The 17,218-nt window shown below is 38.0% G+C and overlaps 1 protein-coding gene across 3 annotated transcripts in view; it reads left to right on the top strand.

The window, feature by feature from the left end:
• Positions 1 to 12,593, top strand: part of ACTR3B (actin related protein 3B) — a 94,975-nt gene extending 82,382 nt beyond the window's left edge. For 2 of the 3 annotated variants that reach the window (XM_090143173.1, XM_031607800.2), the window contains exons 7-12: positions 611 to 754; positions 1,301 to 1,474; positions 3,030 to 3,122; positions 10,397 to 10,522; positions 10,952 to 11,035; positions 11,627 to 12,593. In XM_090143173.1, coding sequence (XP_089999299.1) covers positions 611 to 754; positions 1,301 to 1,474; positions 3,030 to 3,122; positions 10,397 to 10,522; positions 10,952 to 11,035; positions 11,627 to 11,722 — 717 coding nt within the window. In that variant the 3' untranslated portion in view covers positions 11,723 to 12,593. The remainder of the gene's footprint in view (positions 1 to 610; positions 755 to 1,300; positions 1,475 to 3,029; positions 3,123 to 10,396; positions 10,523 to 10,951; positions 11,036 to 11,626) is intronic. The other variant, XM_031607799.2, reaches the window with a different exon arrangement.
• Positions 12,594 to 17,218: the final 4,625 nt, after the last annotated feature.

Raw genomic sequence — 17,218 nt, 5'->3', positions numbered from 1 at the left:
CTTATCATATGAAGCTCTGAAGCATGTAAAAAGCAAGAGAAGAAATAATGTTGGTTCAGCAATACGACTGCTCTCAATCAATACATCCTTGAAAAAATGCAACAAATAGATTTCTTGTTTTCATTGTACTTATTGCTAGATATGTCTTCATTTGATTTTGTTGTTGTTGTTTTTACCTGAGCTTTTTAATAATTTCATACTTTTTCCTGTCCATTTTTCATTCTGAAACAGGAGGTGGGTAGTCTTTTCATATTATATTTGGTTTTCAGATTATGCCTGAAAAAAAAGAAAGATTACATCTGATCAGACTTTGTCTATGTTCTATTGCGTGCAGGACTTTTTTTGTCTGCTGCTTATGTGTTTCAATGTCTATTAGATCAGAAGTATCTGTTTATAAGTTGTAATCAAGCTCTTTTAAAAATAATATCCACTTTGGGCTGCTTGCACATTTTAACACTTCACTGTTCTAATATTTTACTTTCAATTAAAAAATGAAAGCAAGCTGTTGTATAAAAGAAAGATAACTTCGCTGTTGATTCTTGATGTTTTGCACAGTATGACTTTGCTTAAAGATCATCTTCTTGTTGTTTTCCCTCCTCCTCCCACATAGGCAGAAGGCTATGTAATTGGAAGTTGCATCAAACATATTCCTATTGCAGGTAGGGATATTACTTACTTTATTCAACAACTCCTGAGAGAGAGGGAAGTGGGAATTCCTCCTGAACAATCTCTGGAGACAGCAAAAGCCATAAAGGTACACCCTTCTTTGTCTCCTAATACCTAAATACTTTGAGCAAATGTTCTGTTTTTGCTTTAGCAAGTTGCTTGTGTTCACTTAAAAATGCAAGTAACTGCACAAGCTTCTGCTGGCATATCCAATCAAGTGCAGTGTAAGGAGAAGGAAGAAGAAAATAGTCACACTAGACTCCTTGGTAGAGTTGAATATGCTTTGCAGATTGAATTAGCATATACAGCTCAAGATTTGTTTAAGATTTGTTTTTTGATTTAATGAATATGTAATGTCTGTAGGTTGATTTTCATGGATCTGATCTTGCAAAGACTGCTTGCTATTGAACTTTTCTGTAATCTGGATGAGTCAGTGTGGAATTTTATTGAAGAGTTAAGCATGTGCGTTGTCTTGAATGGTTGAGGCTTTGGTAGTTAGTGGGCTGTCCAAGACATATTTATACCCAAATCTGTAAGAATTCTCACACGTTTTTATTTTTCTCATTGAAACATACTTTAAGTCAATAATAAAATAATTATTTTGGCATTTCTTATGCTTGATATTTCTTAACAGGAGAAATACTGTTATATTTGCCCTGACATAGTGAAAGAATTTGCTAAGTATGATGGAGATCCACGAAAATGGATCAAACAGTATACTGGCATCAATGCAATCAACAAAACCAAATTTGTTATAGATGTTGGTTATGAAAGGTTCCTTGGACCTGAAATTTTCTTTCATCCTGAGGTAAGAGTTAAATGCTAACAGTATTAAGTTACAGAAGCTTTACTGTATAAGTAGAGGGGGGAGGGAATTACTGTTGTTTTTGATGCGAGTGCGCCATCAAGTGGAAGTAAGCTCTCAGTAGGTCTCCTAGCTGCAAGCCTTGTACAGACTCAGGTAGCTCAAGCACAGAGCAACATGAGTGCACTGGGTAATTTTTTTCTTGTATCCCTTGCTATGTTTATAACGTCTTATTTTCTTTCTTTAAAAGCAAGCTAACGTTCAGAAAAATAAGTTAGAACCTTCAGATTTTATATAGTGCTTGTTCTCTTTCTGTAAGCACTGGTTTAAACCAGTATGCTTTCATAATCTTGTTTTTAGTTATGTTACCAATCTGTTTGGGCTATACTCTGCATGGAATTATTCAGTTGATACTGTTTGAAATCTTGACTTTTGTTGTTGCTTTCTGTTGATGCCAATTTATAGATGCTACTTTTCTCCCTGAGGGAAGTCCATTGAAATCTGTGTTGGTGAGGTAACAAGTAACAAACAGTTTTGGGGACATTTACAGTGCCCAGTATGTCTGATTTTTGGTAGTTCAATTTGAGTGAATTTAGGGATGTTGTAATATCCTGGGAGAAGATTGAAACATTAAAACTTGATTCTGCATGGCAGAGTATGTCCTGTCTGTTATTTTACGCTCCATTCAGCTTATTTCAGGCAACTACAGTCTGTAATAAAGTATAAAAACTTAATCAAGTTCTATATTGACACTGAAGTTTCATTTTGTCTACCCTCTTCCTATTGGAAGATTGTTTGAAAATTTCATTCCTTTGCCTTTTGTCTAAATTCCAACCTTAATCTGTTTGTCATCAATTTCTGGGTATTTAATCTTACATCACCATTAAACCTCCAGACTAAGTAGCTTCTCCTCCCCACTGTTTACCCACGTGGTCTTACACTGAATCCCATGTCAGACATGGTTTCAATAGTTTCTTTTTCCCTAGGCCCTATAAAGACTGTGAGGAATAGGACAAAGGACAGTCTTCCTTTTTTTATTGCTTAATGAAGAATTAATAATGTCTTGGCTCTGCATTGAAAACACTATCTTTTTAGACAAGAAAAACACAGCAGATGATAGGTACAGCTTCCAAGAAGAATTTCTCCCTGGACCTCATTAACTTCTAACTTTAAAAGGTTTTGAGTTAGCTAGGTAAAAGCTGTCTTTGGTAAAACCATCTTACAATTTTATTCTGTTTTCAGTTTATCTCTGTCTGATAGAATGTACTCTGGAATCATGTCACATGCAGTAGTAGGCTTCTAGTGTACAAATTTTGAACGGTGGATTTATGACCAAGGAGGAGAAGCTGAGTTTGCCTGTAGAAAAGAGCATTTCTTATTTCCTTTGTACAAAAGCTTGTTGTAGGGTAAAATACTTGGTCAGCAGGACTAATACTGACTTTTATTTCCCTATTTTTTTTGTTTTAAAAATACTGTTACAAATTGTCTCTACAGTCTCACTTCTGCCTTTTCCTTTTTTTGGAATGAAACACACAATGTCTGTTCTATTTCATTCTAGTTTGCTAATCCTGATTTTATGGAATCCATTTCGGATGTAGTTGATGAGGTTATACAGAACTGTCCCATTGATGTCCGACGTCCATTATATAAGGTATGGCCTCTGTGTTCTAAGATCAACTGAATTCATTTGGAAGATAACTGTCAACATTATGATGCATTTGTGTATGGTACACGTAGCTATGATTTCCCCTACTATGAGAAATGTGAACTTTTGAATAAAAATGAAGTTTAAGATAAACAAGGCACAATTTTCTGAATGAGGAATACTTGATATTTGCTGGTTTTAATTTTAAACAAAAGATGGTGATTAGCAGTGGCTTGGCATGCAGGTAAGTATTGTTCCCAAGGAACTATTTATATTTGATATTTGTAATATAAATTCTTATGAGTGGGAGTTTTTGGATTTTGCCCATTTTAAGGGTTGCCTCATGGTCTCTTCCCCACGTGGATTTTTTTTTTCCATAGTCTCAGTGTGTTCACTGCAGTTTTAGACAGGTGTTGAACCTCGTGTTGAAGTACATGAAAACTTAATCCGTTAGAAGACAATAATTAAGGTTGTTTAAACTTGTTTAGGGCATATAGTCCAGAGAGTTTTTTCAGTCAGTGGTTCATTAAGAACTGAAAAAGAAGGTATTGACAGGCATAGCCTACGGCAAGTTCTCTTTCTGCTGCACATTCTATGCTTCCTAGTTGTTTTCTGTTTGTGTAGCAGCAGCAGTGCCCTATTTTTTTTAATTATTATTATTATTTTTAATTAACAGCATAAAGAAGTAACGTGAAGAAATAGACTTGTTCATGTGAAAGGCTGTGGTTTTGTTCTGTTAGAATCTTGAGAATCTTGTCTATGAGAGTTTGCATTTTCTCAGGAACAATTAAGTTGTAACTAAACATATCCTAGGGCAGTTTGTGTCTATTAACTTTTTGTAGCATATTTTAGTTATCTAGATAACATATTCTGTAATCTAGAATGAAACATAGTAACCTAGAGCAAGTCTGCAGTGCAGGTTAAAAGGGGAAGTTCCACTACTTAACAAATTTCTATGCAGAGTGACTGTAGTAGGTGGCTACCATAGCTTCAAGCTTAGGATTGCTGCAAAAGGTTTCTGGCAGCTCTTAATGTCTGGCTCTCCTTTGTCCTTTTTCTTTCTGCAAGGCTGAAGTTTTCATAGAAGCAAATACCTTCTTGCTACTGTGCTGGGATGCTAGACTTACATTGGATACACGTAGATGTTTCATCAATGTTCCTTCAGAATGTATCTTACAATACCCTGTTGCAGGTTACATGTGCTTTGTAGCCTTTGAAGAATTGTTCTGTAACCCATCTTCTGATGTCCTATAGTGTTTATCTTTTTGTAGTTTTACTCCTGGTATTCCTGTTTCCTGATCTTATCAGCAGTTCTCTTATGAGGCCAGTTGTGTTACCTTATGTTGAGGTTTGGAGCATCAGGACCTTCACAAGACTGTGGCTGTTCAGCCAGTTCCTAAAGCCTGTAGCTGTTCAGTTCCACACGCAAGCATTCTTCTGCAAATTGCACAAGATAAGCTCATAAATTCTTTTTAATTGTATAGGGTTAGCAGCAATGTATTTTGTTTTTAATTCTGATAATAATTACACCTTGCTTGGAAACACTGATTTATATTCTTATTCTCTGTCTTCCCTGACTGTATCTAATGGGGTGGAGAGTTCCAGATTGCTTGGAGTGAGATTCTTTCTGATAAAATAAGGAAGGATAGGTAAGCTGTTGAGTTTGGAACCAGAGACTTGCACTGAAATTTGAAGAAATAAGGTAAACTATGTATCTATTTTTTAAACAAACCAGAAACAACAGAAAGTAGAATTAAATGAAACTGAGTGCTGAGGTGATGAAGGAGTAATTCTTGGACTTTACCATAGGGCTGAAAAACTCTGGCATCATGATTACGTTGCTTTTATTCCTGTATGCTGAATTCCACTGGAAAATGAAACATTCTGCATGCAGCAGGTAATATGATCATGCTTCTGTAGGTCTTGGTTATGCTGTTGAAAGTGGATCACATCACCTTTGGTGTTCTTCAGGCAGAAAAGTATAGTTTGTTTATCCAGTTCTGTTTGTTTTAAGAGAGTTATAATAGAAACATAGAACAGTTTGAGTTGAAAGAGACCTGAAAGATCACCTAGTTCCAACCCTTTGTTGGGACACCTCCCACTAAACCCAGTTGCCCAGGAACCCATCCAACTTGGCCTTGAACACCAAGAAGGATGGGGCAGCCCCAGCTCCTCTGGGCAGCCTGTGCCAGTGCTTCACCACTCTAGTAGTAAATAATTTATTCCTATTATCTAATATAAGTTTTACCAACTTCTAATTTAAAACTACCACCCTTTGACCTATCACAATGATCCTTGATAAAATCCCTCCCCAGCTTTCCTGTAGCCTCCTTTAGGCACTGAAAGGCTGCAGTGATGTCTCCCCGGAGCCTTCTCAAAGGAGCAGAACACAAGGGGAAAGTCACCTCCCTTGCTCTGCTGGCTGCACTTCTTTTGATGCAGCCCAGGATACAGTTGGCTTCTTGGGCTGCAAACACCCACTGCTGGCTCATGTCCAGTTCTCCATCTACCAATATCCCATGTCTTTATTTACAGAGGTACTCTCAGTCATGTTCTTTAGCTCCAGTTTTCCCTAGAATATTGTTCCTCTTTCCTTGTTTTTATCACAGTTATATGAATACGTAACATATCACAGGAATGCAGAGAGCAGCAGCACGATGTGGAAGTAGAAGGTGATCTTTCCCACTGCTTTTAGGTTACTCTGAGCATATTACTAAACACAGTGTTACTAATGCACATCTAGCTTGAAATCGGCATGAAATATCTGCTCTGTGGTATATTTGCAAGGAATGATAATGTTGCATGGTTTCAGTACTGCTATCGAAAAATCTCAAAAGCACTCTGTATGACCTTGAAACTTGTCCTAACTTTGTGTCAGTTAGGGTGTATCTTATGACACTTTACCTCAGTGTCAAAAAAGAATAGCCAGACATAGCAGTTGGCTAGCGGATATAGTTATAAAAACTTTTACAAGTGGATGAAGGACTTTTCAAAGTACTAAAAGCTGCTTGATGATATTCTAGTAGGTTATGATGTTTTTCATATTTTTGTATCAAGTTCAGAAATTGTCATTCTTATTTCTTGCTGTTTCATCTTCCTTTTTCCTCATCCAGAGTTTCTCCCCAGATGCTTCCAGAGTTCTGACAGAAACGGTTGATGAGAACAGTATTAACAGTTCTGAAACCTGTGCCTTCTGCCAGTGGGATGTGACCAACAACCTTACACTTGCATATCCCCATGATTGATTTCTTTCAACTCATCTCTGTTTTCTGCAGTGTTTTTGGCACAAATATGTGATTTCAGATAAAAGTGATGTCTGACAGAGCATTCAGCTGGTTTCAGAAATCTTTCAGAAAGATTCTAATGAACCAAGTTTAAATATTCAGGGTGGATTAAGTTTTCACATCCTTGGCCTCTTATTTTTTTTTTAAGCTAGTTTTTCAAGCTGATCACATCACATGAATTGGGGACTGTGGTGTATTGGTGAATGTGGACTTTTGTTGTAGATGGATTATTTTGGCTTTCAGTGAATTTTAAGGATACTTCTTCTTTTCCTTTGAGAAGATGACTTTTAGCTGGACGTGCAGCTAATCTGAGCAGTAGAGAATTTGTAAGTACTGCTGCAGTTGATGTTTGCAGTAGGCTTATTGTACTTATGTTCTCTTAGAAAGTCAAACTGTTGGGTTCCCAGCTTGCAATGAACCATCACTGAATCCTGGAGAGGTTCAAAATGCAAAAGACTAAAGCTATAGCAAATGTCTCCCTAATGTCACTTCCAGCTTAAAATACTTTAAAATAGTATGAAAGCAGCCTCACATACACCGTGTGGTGCATAGATGGCGCTGTAAGACTGCTGTGCAGCTGTGAGCTGCAGGCAGAAATACCATCTAGTGGTTTCTGGCTCATTTGCCCTATCAACTCTTTCCTTACCTCTTTCTCTGAAATTGTAGGTGTCCTCAAACAGAAGCTAGCAAGGATTCAACTGACTTTTGCTTAAGTGTGCTTCAGCAAAATGGCAAAGCTTGCTACTAATTGCTAAGTGCAGAGTAGGCAGGCTCTGCAGGTGAGTTAAGGCTGGAAAGCTTGCCAGGCCATTAGTTCTGCATCCTGTTGGCACTGATGTAAGTCATGGGGAAAGCAGAGGAGTTCTTGTGACTTAAAATTGAAGGCCCATGTGATTAACATCGTTAGTGTAGCACGGGAGTCTTGAGAGGAAACCCTGTTCCTTCTTATCCAGTGCTAATTAGGTTTGTAACATTAGTGTGCTAGCTGGTTTAACAGTGGCTGAGTTGTGGTTTCTGTTTTGTCTGAGTGCAGAAGTGTTTCAGTGGAACAGCAAGGACCATATACTCAAATAGTAAAATAAACACAAAATATCATGAATTTAAAGAAACACAAATTGTTTCTTCATGATTAAAATAAGATTTCATTCCAGAAGTAGTTTTTTGCAATACATTTACTTATTTATGGGGATAGTATTTGTTGTTTGAGATGAATATTTCTTATGCTTTCCATACAATCTTGGTAAATCATGCCCTGTTTTAACTAAATTAGCAAAAGTGTGCAGTTTTTAGGTAAGCTTTACTTAGTTACAGTAACAGAAATATTTATCTGGGTGGTTTTGTTATGTTTTGTAACTTTGTAGCATTGTACTATACAGATATAGGATCAGAGCTGGTATGGAATGACATTCAATATCCTAGAGCTCATAATGGAAGTGAAGGGAATGGATGGGAAGTGAGAATTTTCCTGCCAGCCCCCTAAGGTGCATGGTGTTGACCCCCAGTTTCCTCCCAGAACTGGGTTGCTTTTGTTATTTACTACCTGTGGTTATCTTATTCAAGAGCATGGAAGATCTTAAACATTTTCTTCTAAGAAAATATATTCTTTCAAACCAACGTAACTTTCATAAAAGCAAAAACTGTCTGGAGCTTCTTTCCATCAGGAGGTGTGATCAGTGTCAGCTGTAAAACCTGTGCTCTGCCTAGAACTGTTAGACCAGCTGAAGTGTTTTTAAGTACATAGGTCAGAAGAAGTCTCATTTAAAGGAAGCAGCTGGAAACAGATACTTGAATCCTAACTCTCTTGATCTCTTTTTCTGGGAAGCCAGAAAATTCCCAGGCAGGCTGGAATCCCAAACACCTCCAGTAAGCTTTCTCCACAGACATGTTTAGCCTTCCTTGCTGTTAATGTTTTTCATTCCAGTCATTACTGGAGTCACCGTGTAACACTCAGTGATTTTAGAGAAGGTATTGTCTGTTTATTTTAATCCCAACAGTTTTTTGTCACCATCACTGTTTTCTTTCTGAAGGGTGTTCAGAGGGTGAGGAATGTGTGTGGATTCTGCTTTGGTTGTAAAGCCTACCTGTCTTCTGCCCTCCTTACAGAAGATTGACCTGCTGAGTAGTGGTGACTTGTTGAAGCCCATAGGTTGTCAGCAGTCCTTTACTAAGGATTTAGCACAGATTTGGCTCAGTGCTGACAAGAGCTACAGAGAGCAGGGGAACTGTAACCATATAGAATCATGTTATGATGGCAGTTAGTGATACCTACTCATATCCCACATGCTGTTTAGCCTGACTTTTCCAGGTGTGTTGATGAGATGATGCACCTTTTCAACTAGTATACCCTAATGTTTCTGTTCTTTTTGATCTGCATTGTACTTTATCTTATTTTAGCATGTAGAATTACTTGAATAATCGTAATCTCAGGGAGGTGTGACATTCTAGCTTTTATCCCTGGAATGATAAAAGATTCTCCTAGTGTTGCCACTAACTGCAGTTGCATAATGTGATCTAAGATGTATTCATACAAATATTCTCAAGAGTATTTTGAAATCTCTTAGTGATATCACTGTCCACTTTGTGATGTATACTCAAAGTTTAATTTGTTTTGAATAGAATTATTGCTTTCACTCTCTTTGCTAACTTCATTATCTCCAGGTAATATTTTCTGATGACAATTTTTTAATTGCTATTTCATCACTCAAGTTGGTGGTTGTCTTTTTTCCATTTTTTCTACCCCATTAGCAGTTTCTTCTTACAGAGTGTGTGACCACTTTGAGGCAGGGGAAGATATGCTCTTGTATGCAGAGAGAACTCTTGTATATGAAGTGAGCAATTTAATTTTAGGACCAACTGTGGTTTCTGGCTCCTGCTTTAGGTATATGGTTATTTTTCTCATTATTTTTCATAAATAAGCAAGCAGCTTTCTTCTCATTTAGCAAGGAAAATTTGTTTGCAGTTTGTATTGTGGTGCTGAAATTGCAAAAACTTACTTCTGCAGCCTCAAAGCATGAATACTTTTGCACTTTGGATTTGTATGCAAGTTTTGTGGCTGTGAGCAGTGGTTCAAGGATTCCTTCATTATGTGCACAATCCGCAGTGTCAAAATCTTTTATGAACAGATAACCATTTGACCAGTGTAAGTAAAACTCTTGATCTCAGTAAAGTTCTTGCCAATGTGACTCAGGTATACAAGTGGTTTTAGTAAGCACTAATAGATGCTTTGGTTTGCAGTGCCAAGTGCAGGCACTGCAGGGCACACATGCTTTTTTTTTTTTTTGATCACATAGAGTTCGTTTCTTTTTGATTATGAAGTCCATTCTTGCTGCCACCATTGTTATTTTCCAGTGTTCCTGTTTTGAAATCCAACCCCTGTAGCCCTGAGATATTATCAGTAGCGTTAAGGATGTGACGTTTTAGAACCTGTGTTTAGAATCAAAGCACAAATCCAGGGAACAAGGCTTTTAGTTCTGCTTTGAGAACCAGCACTAGACAAGCATGTAGAGAAAAGTGGAAGGCATTGTACTTTTCTCAGGACTGTTGTCCTTTTTCGATACATCTTTGAATCATTGGATCTGCTGGTGACTGTGTTTAGAAATCTAGAACTCATTTTTAAAAATAAGAGCTAGACAACTTTCCAGCCTGTGGAATGGTTCAAACAGCAACATGACCAGGCTAGAGCCATGCAGTTTTAGTTAGCACTGATAATTAAGTAAGATATCAACATCTCTGAGACTTTTTGACAGTGCCATCTTTCTGCTCCAGTGCATGTATAGATACTTGCTCATTATTTTAATGTAATCCTTCTCTTTTGTGGTAGTATATTCTACACAAAGCTACTATTTAAAGAAAAAGGGTGAACGTAGGGAGCTGTGGACGTGCTGTGGGAAGTGAGCAATATTAAGGTGCTCTGTGTAGCTCGTCAGCTTCCTGATACAATTTGGGAAACTTGCTTTGAAGATGGATTTAAAGAGTGTATTTTTATTGTCTCCACAGAATGTGGTGCTCTCGGGAGGATCCACAATGTTCAGGGACTTTGGACGACGGCTGCAAAGGGATTTGAAAAGAGTAGTGGATGCGAGATTGAGACTTAGTGAGGAACTCAGTGGTGGTCGGATAAAAGTAAGTAAGAATTTCAAGTAGGGTTGATTATGAGAATAGTAGAAAAAACGAAATTCAAAGGTTTCACCTCACAAGTGAAAACACTGTGCTGTAGAATGAATAGAGTGTGTGTATGTATGTATTATTAAATCTCTTGGTAGCTTTGCAGCATATGACTTATCTTTACAGGAAACTTGAAGTTACTGTGAGCAATCTGTATGGACATTTCTGATGACTCTTACTAGGAGAGAAGTGATCTCAGCAGTAGACAAAAGGAATTTAATTTGTGTCCTTCAGTATACTAGTCAGGAATTGTTATATGATTCGATTTGGTAGGAAATATGATGCTCTGAATAGCTGTGAGATAGTGATATGAATGGAGGGGTGAAGACTTCTAGATATTTTGAGTTCAGAAGGAAATGTAAACTAACAATGAACTGTTTTTCTTAGCCCAAGCCAGTTGAAGTTCAAGTGATAACACATCATATGCAGCGTTATGCAGTTTGGTTTGGTGGTTCCATGCTGGCTTCAACAGTAAGTGTTCATGAAAACTATTTTGAATCTTTCTTTTCACATTGTCTGCTGGTTATGTTTGTTCTGAGTACTGCTTTCAAACCTTTTGTGACAGCCTGAACTTTGTCACATTCTGCAATCCTATTGCAACGGTCGTCTCAGCAGAATTTGTACAGAGCAAGTGGGAGCTTTACTTGAGTAAGGATATTGTGATATGACATAATTCTGAAATTATGAATTTATATGATAGCTGTAGCACAGTCCCTTTATTTTTGAAATTAGCACTTGGGATTAGTCAGGATTTCAGGACTATAGGATCTAAACAAACATTCGTTGACGTGAGAGAGAATCAAATGGAGGAAAACAGGAACAATTCTTGTTTTCCAAGTGAGATTTCTTATTGCTTTTTTTAAAAATCAACTCTCTTGCCCATACAGACTTTCATTGATTGTTTTCATATCTTAAAAAAGTCTAGTTTTATTCTGTTGCAAAGATATAATATCTTATCATGAAGCTCTAATCTAAAAAAAAAAAAAGCGTTATTTTAATTGTCTGCTTTTCTGCCTTATGTATTTGCATGGTTTTGAGAGGATTTGTTTTATGTTTTCATAGCCGGAATTTTTCCAAGTATGTCACACGAAAAAAGACTATGAAGAATATGGCCCTAGCATTTGTCGTCATAATCCTGTGTTTGGAGTCATGTCATAATGCTTATCAAATGGAAACAAGGTCTGTGATTTCTTACTCGTGAAGAAGCTCATGTCAGGCAGAGGAAGGCAGCAGGTACTGTAAATACTGAAACAAGATGTGGCTATCTCTTGGAAGCATTTGGATCACCGCCGTGTGCTACAGCACAGCTTACAGCCCCAAGTCATTTCAGTGAAAGCCATTTCTCTGCAGACTACTTTAAAGCCTATCCTTCTTTCTTCCTAAATGTGAGGTAATTGACAGTAGGTAATTCTCTGTTTAGGAGGTTGTGCAAATACTACTGAAACTGAATCTAGAAGAATGAAGCAGCGTTTTACTGCTTGTGGAAAGATTTAAACCTTTCCCACTTTTGCCCTAATTCTGCAATCAAATCTTTAGCAATGGAGCACTAAATACCACATTGCCTTCAGGGGGGTTGAAATGGTTGCAGGTACCTGTCCGAACAGATTAGATTGCAGGATTGGGACTGTACTTTGTAAATGTAGGTTTTTTCATATCATTTTGTATTTTATGATATCAGTAGGGTGAACTGATGACTAGTTCTAAGCACGAACAGCTATCAATGTCATGGAGTGATGTTACGCATTTCCAGGTGTGAGGCATGTATTGGAGTTGTGCTGGTGTGTTTTATTTTTGGGGAAAAAATTAAAAGCCATGTATGCTAGCAACCGATTTATTCTTGTTTGAATGACACAAATTAAGTGATTTACAGTACTGTATGAAGTTTATTATAGCCACTGTTACTTTGTTTTGAATTTTCTGAAACTGTTTTATAGAAGATGTTTTGTTCTGATGTTGCTGAGTGGTGGATGACACACGGCCTTGCACCAGTGAAATAAACGCTGTTAACATCTTTATGAAAGTCTGTGGTAGTTTTGATTTGCATACCCCTTTCTATTATCTCCTAAGGCTAGCTTTACATTCATATGTCACCATATGTATCATCATAGTAAAACTCAAATTGAAAAGGATCTCTGGGAATCCCTGGTCCAGACTCTTGCTCTGTACGAGGGTCTCCCTAAAAGGTCTAGTTGTTCAGGAGTGAAGTTTCACTCAATGATCTTTAAATGGAGAATCCTCAGCATCTCTGAGGACTTACATGCATTGTTTGGGTACGTGTTCTTGTGTTAGAAGAGCATTGTGTGCCCATGATTTCAGTCATTAATAGGGTAGGATATCCTTCTTCTTCTTTTCATGCTGTTATTTATGTGTTCTGTGGTAACAGAGGTTTTCCACGTTAGCTCTTGAAACAGTTTATGTAGCTCAGTAAGGATTTTGCAATACACATCAATTTGTTTTTAACTAGCATTAGACCAACCAATACATTAGATATTAAAGGGGGACTGTGACTCTAACCTGTTTCTGAATGTGTTAGAACTTGAAGTTCAGCTCAGAATAGACATGTTGAAGCTTACTTCGCTCAAGCCTTCCACTAAGAACAAAATAGAAAATCTAATAGAATGTGTAGTGTTTCAGCTTGTTTCAGTGTAACATTACCTTATCTGTGCTAAAGTATTTTTGTTGAGTCCTGCTGCAATATATTATGAGGTACAGACTTTAAATATGTTCAGGTTTGTTGAGAATAAATCACTAGGAAAGCATTTAAAATGTTGGACAAGTATTCCTATGCAGCCCTGAACTGAATGAGTTGTTTTTTTTTTAATTCTTCCACCTTCATGTCATTTTTAAGCAGCAGCTTGAGAAATCGGGAGACGTAGTTATAAGCCAGAAGATTTGACATGTTATCCTATCAGAAACTGAGAGGCTGTTAATGTAAGGAGAAGAGATGATCCTGAGAATAATATGCTTCAAAAATACCCTTCAAAATGAAATCATGAGCCATTAGCGACTGAGCACTCAGCTAGTCTCAAAATGGTGTTGGATTTTGAAGACCGCAAAATAGAAGTTTGTCACTGCATTGCCAATTTTGTAGGTGTACACAGCAGAACCCAGAACAATGAGCACGATGTGGCAGGAGTCAGGCTTTAGAGGAAGCCTTACACATTCAGACTTATGCATGCACTGTGACACTTGTTTGGTACTACAAAATAAGGTATGCTGGGAATATGGAATGGTTACTAGTTGCCAGTTTTAGTCAGGCATAGAGTTTCCTTAGAGTTAGCTGTATTTTTGTTCAATAACTCCAATGGAAGATGTCCCTTTTTTTTTGTTTCCAGGGAAAGAAGTTTCAAAGAGCAAGTCTCAGTGTGAATGAAGAAAACAGAAGACACACACCACTAATTGTAAGAATGCTAATATAGGATGTTTGAGTGTTCTGAAGCTGAGTTACCCTCCTCTTCAACTTTTTGGAAGGCTGACCTACCTATCATGTGAAAGACCACATGACATCAAAACCACCATTAGAGAGAAAAAAAAAAGTCTGGATGAGATGTTAGAGGAAAAACTGAAAATGAGTTGTTAGTTCCTTTTTACTGAATTGTTGGCAAGTCAGCTTGCTTTTTCAGTTTACCTTTTGTTGATTTCTTGCCAACAGTTAATGAGGAGCCCACTACTCTCTGAAAAGTGAGTTGAAAGTTGTTTCCTTAACCTGTTGCTCTGGGCACTCACTTGAGAAGGAACACATGCATTGGGCGTGATTGCTTTTGGACAGGAAGGAATTGAACCTGAGACAGACCCAGAGGGGACAGATATCTCTTTTGCCTCCAGTTGCATGCACCAGCACTTATTAGTACTTTTACGAAGCTTGATTTCTTAAGGTGTGTTCTATTAATACCCAGAACTTTAGGGCAAATTTCTGGAGCCTGATGAGGCTGATGGATCTGTTACCCATCCTGCTAAGAGAAGTCTGTCTATATTTGCAGGAGTAGAAAATAGTATGTTTGGGTGGAAAAGTGCCTGTTTTTATCTACTTGAAAGTGGTGAAGTGGTGTTGGTATGACAGTATTCAGCAGTGTAATTTTGGATTTAACTATGTGAAAGCTCATACAGCTCTTTAGAGTAAAAGAAGTTGACATTTAGAAGTAGCTCAAGCAGGTGCTATTTGACAGGCTATTTGATTTCATCTGCCACTGCACTCTGAATTTCAGAGTTTGAATCTGACGCGTGAAGGATCATTGATCTATGAACTGCCATGTGGCCTAAGCTGGGATTTAAACTGTATCTGAATTGCTGCAATGGCATGCTGCTGTTGAAGGGGTTGTGGTCCTGCTTGGTCTCTGGAGCAAGCTCTGATAATCACAGAACTCTTCTGAAAGATGATGTGATGTGCATGGAGACTGAGCACAGGTAAGCTGAAGTGCAGCAGGAGGTTCAGTCTGTTCTGTGTAGTTGTAACTGGGACTTCTGACTTGGAGAGTTTATGATACCACGCACTTGTTAGGAAAGGGGTTCACCTATCCCCAACAACCAATTACCAAATGATTTATTTTAGCTTTGATTTAACCTTGATTTAATTTGAGTCAATACTGTAGAAGTGGAAGGTTTTGCTTCTTGCTGACAATCCCAAGAGTTTCTCCATTTTCAGTAGTATTTAAAAGCACTCAAGACTCTCATGAACCTGAAGAGTGTTGTGCTTATGTTCAGTGTGATACTTTCAATTAACTACAATTAGTGAAGTCTTGACACAAACTGAAATACCAATCTCTCTGTAAATAATTCATCCTTTGTGATAAGTAGGTTCCCTCTCATCTGGAAAAATTTCTGTTGTGCCAAATAAGCATTGGAGATGGAACAAGTGAAGAGCTGACTTAAAACCACCAGGGATACTGAGCAGAGATATGCAACCTTCTGCTTAATTGAATAGCTCATGGCATAATGTTAAGACATACCATATGGCAGCTAGAATGAACAGTTAGAGCAGTTAGAATGAATGAAAGCTTAGGTAAAACTATGGTAAAGAAATAGCCAGATATCTCATTTTCATACACTGGATTTTAATAAGTGCTTCTTCAAGAGGTAAAGAAAAACAGTATGAAGGAAAGCAGCACATGAATATCCATGTAGTTTTTAACATTTGAATTTTCTTTTCTATCCCTCGCAACAAGTTGGACGTTGTATTCATGAACAGTTGTACACTGCAGAAGATGACAAAGAATTGCCTATATTCACAGCTTGCTTCTGTGGTTTCTTCTGTTCTTGTTGCTTCAGCTGTGATGATCATCCTGTTGGGATCACTGATCCTGCCATTTTCTAGAGCACTGGCTGTTTCTTACTGCCATCTCCCATTGCCAGTCTTGACTGTCGCATCATTAGGGGGAAGATGCTTCATTTTTGTAAGCTTTTCTTCTTTTCTGGTCTTTTCCTAAGGGACTACCTCCTAGGCAGTACCTTAGCAATTGTCTGCCTTGATTGAACTATCGGAAGGTAGGTGCAGATGTCTGATGTGATCACTTTGGGGGGCAAATAGTCTTATCCTAGTGTGTGCACCTAAAACAAGTCGCTGCCTTTGGAAGTGCTTTCCCCTCTCTGTTGACTATAGAAGGCTGTGGTGCCTAGCACAAATGTAGCATCTAATTCTCAGTTGCTCAAGGTAAGAGGAAAAGAATCTCACCCTGGCCTTGGTTTTAACGTCTGGGTACTGCAGATGGTCCAGGTGCTGAGGGAGCATGCTCACTAAATGACAAAGGCTGACAGTTCACTGCACCATACCCATGAAAAAATTGGTGACTCCAGAAGGTTGTTTGTTGTGTTGCTTCAGCTTCCAAATGACTTGCAGGTGTATTACTTGAAAAGACCAGCCTTTGAAGTCCTGCTTACGTATTCACAACCGTAATCTAAGTGCCAACCTGTTATTTGTTTCTTAGGCTTCATACCTGTTTTTTTTGTGAATGGTTTTAAAGTAACTCCCGTAGGTTGCGGCTTATTCATATGGGAGGTAAGGGTGTGTTAGTGAATCAAATTTGATATGCCTCGAGAAACACTGCATGTCTAACAGCTGCCATGCTGTGTTCTCACAGCATTCAGCACGGAGCTCCTGGGTGGCTGTGGCCTTCACATGCACCAACACTTATCATATTGTTCAAGAAAAAAATTGCGTGCAGGGCAGTTTAGATGACATTTGTGTCTCGTAGCATTCTCCTGCCAGGTAGATGAAAGGCTGTGGAGCAAGTCTAAGAATGTCTGCTGCCTTCAGCTATTGGAAGTAGAGGTCAAGCTAAATTACGACAATTTGGATTGCTTTTCAACTCTCTATCTGGTGGAATTCAGAAGAGGAGGGAGAACTGTCACTTCTGCTTCTCTACAGCTATTTCCTTCTAAGTTCTTGTGAATTCTGCTGATGAATATAGCTGGGTTATATTTTAGTCATTGTTTCTTACCTTTGTCTAGGTTGAAGTTCGCTGCTGTTTTGCTTGTAGTCTCAGGAGCCTGTCTGATCTTCCAATTGGCCATTCTAAAATTAAAGATCTTACTTTTTTCAACAAACACTGCATTGTGCTAACATGAAGGAATTTCCCCCTTATTTTATCTTCCTTTGTAATTGGTTCAAGGAAGTGACAATGCTATCTGTAATGAGTAATATTTAACCCTTTGACTGCA

The sequence above is a fragment of the Phasianus colchicus genome, chromosome 6 (assembly GCF_987193195.1).
Source record: "Phasianus colchicus chromosome 6, bPhaCol1.hap1.1, whole genome shotgun sequence".
NCBI classification, from domain to species: Eukaryota; Metazoa; Chordata; class Aves; order Galliformes; family Phasianidae; genus Phasianus; species Phasianus colchicus.
The sequence above is the reverse complement of the archived record's forward strand: the minus strand, read 5'-3'. Positions and strand labels throughout refer to the sequence as shown.